Source organism: Etheostoma spectabile, chromosome 12, assembly GCF_008692095.1.
Source record: "Etheostoma spectabile isolate EspeVRDwgs_2016 chromosome 12, UIUC_Espe_1.0, whole genome shotgun sequence".
Lineage (NCBI taxonomy): Eukaryota > Metazoa > Chordata > Actinopteri > Perciformes > Percidae > Etheostoma > Etheostoma spectabile.
Genome location: NC_045744.1, coordinates 5,550,988 through 5,559,960, shown reverse-complemented (window position 1 = coordinate 5,559,960; position 8,973 = coordinate 5,550,988). Strand labels below are relative to the sequence as shown.

At 39.4% G+C, this 8,973-nt stretch overlaps 1 protein-coding gene across 3 annotated transcripts in view; it reads left to right on the top strand.

The window, feature by feature from the left end:
- LOC116698790 (DNA polymerase delta subunit 3) overlaps positions 1-8,973 on the top strand; it is a 16,320-nt gene that overhangs the window by 4,242 nt on the left and 3,105 nt on the right. For 2 of the 3 annotated variants that reach the window (XM_032530962.1, XM_032530963.1), the window contains exons 3-9: positions 2,140-2,239; positions 2,334-2,373; positions 2,540-2,672; positions 3,382-3,637; positions 3,750-3,822; positions 6,470-6,617; positions 8,136-8,239. In XM_032530962.1, the coding sequence (XP_032386853.1) occupies positions 2,140-2,239; positions 2,334-2,373; positions 2,540-2,672; positions 3,382-3,637; positions 3,750-3,822; positions 6,470-6,617; positions 8,136-8,239 (854 nt within the window). The remainder of the gene's footprint in view (positions 1-2,139; positions 2,240-2,333; positions 2,374-2,539; positions 2,673-3,381; positions 3,638-3,749; positions 3,823-6,469; positions 6,618-8,135; positions 8,240-8,973) is intronic. The other variant, XM_032530964.1, reaches the window with a different exon arrangement.

Genomic DNA, 8,973 nt, shown 5'->3' with positions numbered 1-8,973 from the left:
TGTGTAGTGATTACTAACAAAGTGTACACAGTGTGTAAATTGTAATTTCCCCACTGGGGATCAATAAACAGAATTATTTATTAAATTATTAATAAATCAAAGAATAAACTAAACAAGGCTAAGAATTTCATTGCAGGATTTACTGCCCACATTCAGCAGCTTTCCATGCCGCTGGAGATGCGTTTCATTCGGAACCCAAAATTCTGACAGTTCCATACCCATCTACAGTGGGTACGGAAAGTATTCAGACCCCTTTAAATTTTTCACTCTTTGTTTCATTGCAGCCTTTTTCCAAAAATCAAAAAAGTTCATTTTATTTCTCAGTAATGTACACTCAGCAACCCATCTTGACAGAAAAAAACAGAATTTAGAAATTTTTGCATATTTATTAAAAACAAAACTGAAATATCACATGGTCATAATATTCATTCAGACCCTTTGTTCAGTATGTAGTAGAGCACCCTTTTGATCTAATACAGCCATGTCGTTTTGGGAAGATGCACAAGTTTTTTCACATCTGGATTTGGGTATCCTCTGCCATTCCTCCTTGCAGATCCTCTCCAGTTCTGTCAGGTTGGATGGAAACGTTGGTGACAGTCATTTTCAGTGTCTCTCCAGAGATGCTCAATTGGTTTAAGTCAGGGCTCTGGCTGGCCATTCAAGACAGCCACGGAGTTGTTGTGAAGCCACTCCTTCGTTATTTTAGCGTGTGCTTGGGTCATTGTCTTGTTGGAAGGTAAACCTTCGGCCCAGTCTGAGGTCCAGAGCACTCTGGAAAAGGTTTTCGTCCAGGATTCCCTGTACTTGGCCGCATTCATCTTCCCCTCGATTGCAACCAGTCGTCCTGTCCCTGCAGCTGAAAAACACCCCCACAGCATGATGCTGCCCCACCACCATGCTTCACTGTTGAGACTGTATTGGACAGGTGATGAGCAGTGCCTGGTTTTCTCCACAATACCGCTTAGAATTAAGGCCAAAAAGTTCTATCTTGGTCTCATCAACCAAGGATTTTATTTATCACCATCTTGGAGTCCTTCAGGTTTTTTTAGCAAACTCCATGCGGGCTTTCATGTGTCTTGCACTGAGGAGAGGCTTCCGTCGGGCCACTCTGCCATAAACCCCGACTGTTGGATTGCTGCAGTGATGGTTGACTTACTACAACTTTCTCCCATCTCCCGACTGCATCTCTGGAGCTCAGCCCAGTGACCATTGGGTTCTTCTTTGCCTCTCTCACCAAGGCTCTTCTCCCCCATAGCTCAGTTTGGCCGGACGGCCAGCTTAGGAAGGTTCTGGTCGTCCCAAACGTCTTCCATTTGAGGATTATGAGGCCACTGTGCTCTTAGGAACCTTAAGTGCAGCAGAATTTTTTTGTAACCTTGACCAGATCTGTGCCTTGCCACAATTCTGTCTCTGAGCTCTTCAGGCAGTTCCTTTGACCTCATGATTGTCATTTGCTCTGACATGCACTGTGAGCTGTAAGGTCTTATATAGACAGTGTGTGGCTTTCCTAATCAAGTCCAATCAGTATAATCAAACACAGCTGGACTCCAATGAAGTTGTAGAACCACTCAAGGATGATCAGAAGAAATAGCCAGCACCTGAGTTACATATGAGGGTCACGGCAAGGGTCTGAATACTTATGACCATGTGATATTTCAGTTTTTCTTTTTAATAAATTTGCAAAAATTTCTACATTTTGTTTTTTTCTGTCCAAGGGGTGCTGTTGTACATTACTGAGAATAAATGAACTTTTTTGATTTTTGGAAAATGGCTGCAATGAAACAAAGAGTGAAAAATTTAAAGGGGTCTGAATACTTTCCGTACCCACTGTAGGTGTACTGGCGCATCTTTTTTTTCCGCCTTTATTTGATAGGACAGCTAGGGGGGAGAGGGGGGGAAGTCATGCAGGAAATCGTCACAGGTCGGCTTCAAACCCTAGACCTCTGCATCGAGGAAAAGTAAAAGTATAACCTTGTGTGCTAATGGACACATTTAGAGAATGTTATACATTAATCAATATACCAATATGTATGTTTTCGGGAGTCACTAATGCTGCTTACCGATACAGTCAGAGGTAATCCAATGGCTGGGATCTTTTTAACAATCAAACCATTGACATGACGCATGTCTTGTTTTCAGAATGCTCTATCATTATTTGGACCACAAGAGGAAGGAGAGTTCAGCTCAGCTCCATGCCACCTACCTCGTGTCGGGGAAGTTTGTGGACAATGGCCAGACGGTGGGAAACGTAATGAATTAACGGACAACGTTTTTGCAGATTTTAACGTTATTATTAGTATACCTATTGTTGCTAATGTTGTGCTTCCTTTCAGAGTCACAAGGTGTCCCTAGTCAAAGAGGACCAGTTGGAAGGTGTGTACAAGTGTTTCCTAAATCAAGCCTTGTTGGTTAGTTGAATCTGTTGCCTTTAACCTCCAGGTTGCAAACTAAAAATGTACAAATCCTTATTTTTTTCTTCCCATTTTGTGTATTTAGCAGGAAGTTAGTTGCGTCTAACCTCAGGTGATTTATTTTCCAGACGTCAAATCCAAGATGAGCTTGATCGTCAGCGTGCACGTCTACAGTGTCCAGAAAGCGCTGCTGAAAGACAGCGGCCCGCTCTACGGCGTCGACTACGATGCCGTCAAAGACAATCTGAAGAACTGCAGCAAGTATGTCATGTGCTTTAAAAGTGGACCTTCCTCAGGGTCTCCACGCAGGCAAGGAAAATCTATTTTATGTCGGAGATTCTGCAGATGAGAGATTCTACTTCCCTCTGTGCCCTGCACTGCTACAGCTTTTATTTCTAGTTGTAGTTCCATTATCTTTATTGTGACTTTACAGTGTTTTCTCTGTGTTATTGTGGCGCATCGCCATGGCAAAATGTCTTTAGAAATAGGGCAGACGCACAATAGTCGCGGTGGGCTTTTAAATAATCCTGCCGACAAAACGCACCCTCCGTTGGTTGCCGCTCACGTTTAACAAGTAGAACTATCCAGAGGTTGTTGGTCCCGTCCAGTTTTGTATTGGTTGTGTATACTATCGCATGTAAACTACATTTAGATACTGTGAATCATTTTTTAAAATTGAGAATCATTTTTGCATCAAATCTTGAGCCTAAAAATCAATATCGAATTGTGACATTTTCTGAATTGTGCAGTCCTATCATTTATACATATCTTTAATTGATATATGGTTTATTGGCTTTTTTTTTTTAATGGTCTTTAATATTGTAGTTACTGTGTCATCTTTTGGTTTTTGTCTGAGTGGGTGGTGATGATGGTGATGATGATGATGATGATGATGGTGGGATGTGTATCATGTTGTATGTTGTAAAAAAAAAAAAAAAGTTAATCACACATGGTGCACTCACTGTTACAGATACAGCGCCATCCGCTGTTCCAGCGCAGTGCCCAGGTCCTCTGTGGAGCTGCAGCAGGCCAGACAAACCCAGCCAACTCCTGCACCAGAGCCTGAACACAAGCAATCTCCCCCCAATGGAAATGCTGCTCCGGCTTCCAAACCGTCCACCAAGCCACAGAAAGGCATCATGGGAATGTTTGCAAATAAGAGCGCTCTTAAGAACCAGGACAGTGGTAAAGAGGTGAAGTCGGAGCAGAAGGAGGATGCACCTGCGGTACGGCTTGGCAGCCTTTGCTGTGATTCGCTGCAGTTTATTAAGAAATAAACGACAGGAGCTACAGGATTTCTTTTTATTTATTTTTTTACTTCTGTGTTTCCTGTTTTAGGTCGATGAGCCCAAAAGCAAACCACCTGCAAAAGCCAACTCTATGATGAACTTCTTTGGCAGTCAAGCAGCAAGTGAGTAATATCTTCACCGCCATCATCCTTTTGTAGTTTTTCTAAATCTTTAGTGCAATGTCTGCTTACTACTACTGCTACAATACTCTGCTAGTGTTTTATTGTAAAATGCCATGTAATTAGGTGTATTCAATATACCCTATTAGGGCTGAACAATATTGTGTTTTAGCATCGACATTGCGATGTGCGGACCAAAAACACAGTATAAAATAAGTATCAGACCTCTCTATCAGCTGCTCTTGGGAAGGGTGGGAATTAGGGATGATCCGAGTATCCGATACGGATACTCGTTTCAGCGGTTTTCAACGGTTATCCGAGTAATATGAGTCAATATCCGTGCCCAGATTGAATACAACTCCTCAACTGGCCGCGAAGCGTTCTGTGATAGTAACAAAAATAAAAAAGAACCAAAAACAAAAATCACACTGATCATAAAAAAATTAAAAGTTAAAAAAAAGAAAGTTATACTGAGTATGAAAACTCTTGTTCATTACATTTTACTTCATAATTGCAACCGCATGTGTTGTATTCATTGTTGCAAAACGTTCTGTATATAGTTTGTTTGTTACCATGACAACACCATTGATCTGAAGCTCGATGCTGTCATGTAAATAGTTTTCTAATCAGCAATAAGTATAACAATTTCTGATCAACCCATATCAATTGTATGTATAAAATAACATACTGGCCAACGTTAGTCCAACGGGGGTTATTGTTATGGGAAATGAAGCTCTCCATGTGTAGAAGTACCGTAGGCAGCAGCTGCCACTGACACAGTAATGCTCATAGTTTTGATGGTAGTCAGTGAAGCTACTGCAGTCAGTGTTTTATGTTCATAAGTCATCTGATTAATGCAACATAATCACGTCTTCAGGCCATATTCCCCACAGAAAGCTGCTACCAGCCAGGCTAAAGCTAATATAGTTAGCCTATAGAAACTAACGTTACGGTTTGGAGCCGCGAGGCTGGAAACGTAACACTAATCTAAAACAGGAGTCTGTGTCTGATCTAACGTCATTTCCACTGATTTAATTCTTCTTGGATACACAGTGTGTTGCTAGTGCGCGTGACATGCAGGTCTGATCAGTTTATCAAACTAATGAGCTGGCCCCGCTAGTCGAACCACAACTAGAAATTAAGAGGAAACATGCCGTCACTGTCATTCACGTTAGTCTGGATTGATTATTATATGAATACAATGGTGTCATGCTAGTCAACCAGCATATTTCTACCTGATGTCCCACTCCAAAACCACTTCAGAAGAGTAACGTTAGTCACAGCGCTTAGCTTACTTACTTTGATTTTTGTAATGCAATGTTCAACAAAGAATGGTTCACATTAGAAAAGATCCTTTTTCCATTCTTTCTTCTATGTAGATGCACCCCCCTACAAAATCACCACAGCAGTCGAGAGTGATTTATTATTTCCAAATAGAGCTATATATGTCATCTTTAAAAAATAACTTTAATATCGCAGGGGAAAAAAATATTGCAATTTCAGATTTTTTCCAATATCGTGCAGGCCTATACAATATATAATCATATTGTGCACCCCTACTACAGACAGTAGCTAAGTTTCCATCCACTTGTAAATCAAATTATCTGAAGTTCAGTAAAAAAACTCACGCAAATGAAGCTGCTGAAAGTGTGTTTCCATCCAACGGCTTTAAAGCCAATAAAACCTGTGGTGATGATTTGCGATCAAATTGGTATATCAAAAATGATTTTTGACATTTTAAGGTGTCTCCATTTATTTTTGTCACTGAATCGCACAACAATTAAGCAAACGTTTGCGAGCAAAGTTTTTCTAGACAAAATGGATCGCGCCGTCTACCAACACATGATCAATATTGCACAAGTTATAGTGCGTATGTGCCAGCTGATAGTGACACATCAAGCTATAATAAGAAAACAACGACGCTATCAACACATTGCTATGATGATGCAGATGCAACTTGTCTTTTATTGTCCCTCCGGCACCGCTGCGAGACAACTCTTTTTTTAGACATGTCTCGCTGTTTGAGTGCCTTCCATTAACTCCGCAGGACGTCCCAAGGCTTGTCCTAACCTTTATTGTCCCTTTCCTTTGCGAGTTCCTGATAAATTAAATTCAGAAAGTCTCTCGTCTCCTCGTCCGTCCACTTCCATCTGTCTTTGTTGACACCTGCCATGTGTGCAGAAAGAGAGGAAATACTGGGCAAAAATTAAGTAAAACTTCTTCTGTCGTCTTGCAACCATACAATGACCTAAAACTTAATCGCATCATTATTAATTTTGCAAATAACGTTTCTATCAGCATTTATCTCATAAGCCGTACATCGATCAAGATCAAATCTGATGAGACCAAACGTATTTCCTTTGAGTCGATGTTCATGAAATTCCATCCAATTTTACTGTTTCAATAAGGCATTTTTCATTCGATATCACTTAATTTGGTTAAAAACGTGTGGACGGAAACATAGCTATTGAATGCTTAAAATTGTTGGTGTTTTTTTTCTGTCAAAGGTATAAAAAAAGGAATTTTGGCATGTGACGTGACTGACCTTTTAAAAATGCAGTAACTCATTTTAAAAAAATAAAAAATAGTGGGGCCGAGTAATGTGTTGTGGTGTGGTGTGCTGACTTTATCCAATCACTGGTCACTTCAGAGAAAGCAGACAAAACGGTGAAGCAGGAGGAAGCAGCTCCGTCATCATCCTCAGCAGAGCAGCCCCGGCCCAGTTCACAGCCGGAGGAAACACACGCCACCCCCGCCGCCGCTGCTGCTGCAGTGGAGTCGCCAAAAGACTCCAGGAGGTGGGTTTATCCAAATCCCAATATGGACTAGTGCAATATCCAAATCCCAGACGGGCACAATATTTGTTAAAGGCTAAATGTGTTTCAAACGTAGCGCTGCAGAGACGTCCCGGCCTTCAAATCCTAACCTACAGTCTACAGAAAACATCTTTGATTGGCACAGATCCTCACAAAAATCCCACTAATACTATATCTTAAAACATTAAAATGATTGTAGTCAATGAAATTGAGAATAATGATCCGAACATGATCCTTCCCTTCAATATGGTGAATCATATTGCAATCGCCATATCAGTCAAAATAATGTCAATTGGAATTTTCCTCATTGTGCAGCCTTAGTTCAAAATGTAACTTAAAAAAAAAAAAATGTAATAGCCAAATGGCTAGTGAATGTTCAGATATTACCAGCCAATCACTAAATAATAGATTTGTTTGTTTTATTTGGATTCCCATTAGCTTCAGCATAAGCCTAAAAGCTATTTGTGGTGTCCTGCAATCTGTTCATGTGACAGTACACTTCACGACATCACATTACACACCAAACACACACACACAAACATTCTAACATTTGAAAATACAAACCATATTTAAATCTTACAGTTAATGCAATTAATCAAAAAAGAATGCTTCTCAGACTAGATCTATATTAAGAGATCAGATAAGTAAAATCCCTATAACAGACTCTTTCTAATTTGGTATTAGATATTTACATTTCTTTGAAGGTAATACTGTATATCTTAAGTAATTTATTTATTTTATTTATTTTTTAACCAATTGTGAGTGTTTTGTTAGTCTTTGGGTGAGAGTTCCATTCACACATTGAATTGATTTGTTTTTTAGGTAAAATAAAACTACCTCCTACTGCATGCCTTGTTAGATAATGATGTGTATCAATACTAAAGGATATTTTTGCATAAAAACGTAAAAGGTGTTTGTTATAACATTGTAAATAAATAAATAAAAAATTAGCGAATACACAATAGAGCTCGACCGACAAAAGATTTTTAAGCCCAATACAAATATTAATAAAAAAATCCGATATGCTGATAATCAGATATCGTTTAATAATCTGCGTTGCCAACAGGGACGTTGTAGAGCGTCCTCTGGTGGACAAACTATGCAACGCCAACACTCAGAACATGGTTGACCATCCGTTTTTATTTATTTTTAATCGGCCATTACCATGCCAATAAAATACCGATAGTTTGGAAGAAACATAATATCTGCAGATAATATCAGCCCGCCGATATATTGGTTGGGCTCTAATACACAAATCTATTTCTAACTTTAAACCAAGACACGCTTTCATGCATTTGATCAACATTTGATCTAAACCCATACAAGAGAGCCACACATGCAGCTTTATTCTGAATCACAGTATCTTGCATTTTTTCTTCAGTTTAAGTTTTTAAAAGCTTTGAAAATTAATGCATGTTCACTGAGTGATGATGGACTTGGTCCGCCAAAGTCAAACGTGGCTACAAATGTAATTAAATATGAGTGTTGCTCTTGTTGAAGCAAAACCAAGCGAATGGAGGATTCTGGCAGCGAGGAGGAGAAAATGGACAAGAAAAAGAGACGGAGGATTAAGAAGCCGGAACCAGACAGCAGCGATGAAGATGGTGAGCCGTTTCCATCACTCTGGTTTTTAGGATTTTTCTTTTTTGAAAAGTGCAAAGAAGACTCAAAGTCAATGGGTTGCAAAAAACATGGAAGTGGTTTTGATAGTTGACAACAGACATACATCTTTTTATTACCTCACGTTGAATGTGGTTTTCTTTCATAATTTTGTAAATCATAAGAATACTCTTGGCCACAGTTCAGAGAATTATGGCCTCATTCAGGGTTTCTCAAGTGGGGGTGCGTGTACCCCTTGGGGTACTTTGGAGGACTGAAGGGGGAACATTTTTTGCAAAACGTTTTTCAACTACAAGGCTGTAGTTACTGCTACTGTCTTTATTTTCCTGGTTTTTCACTTGTTTCAACATTTTTCTCGCTGTTTTTGAAGTGTGTCACCTTTTTTGAAGGTTTTGTCATTTTGTTTTGACCTATTCTTGCCTTTCTTCCTTACTTTTTTTTTTTCTTCAGAGTTTTTGTCTATTTTTTCAAAGTTTCTCTTTTTGGAATTTTTTTTGTCGCCCTAGTGTTGCCTTCCTTCCATCTACTGTTTTTCCCCCCCAAAGTTTATATTGCTTTTTTGAAGTTTTTGTACTATTTTCCAGTGCCTTACTTCCTTTTTTGTCTTTTTCCAAGTTTCTTTGCCTTTTTTCCTTAGCATTTAAATGTTTTTCAGTAACAAGGCTGTTGTAAATCTATCGCTGGTATTGCTGTACTGTTCCGCTTTGTTTAGACTTTT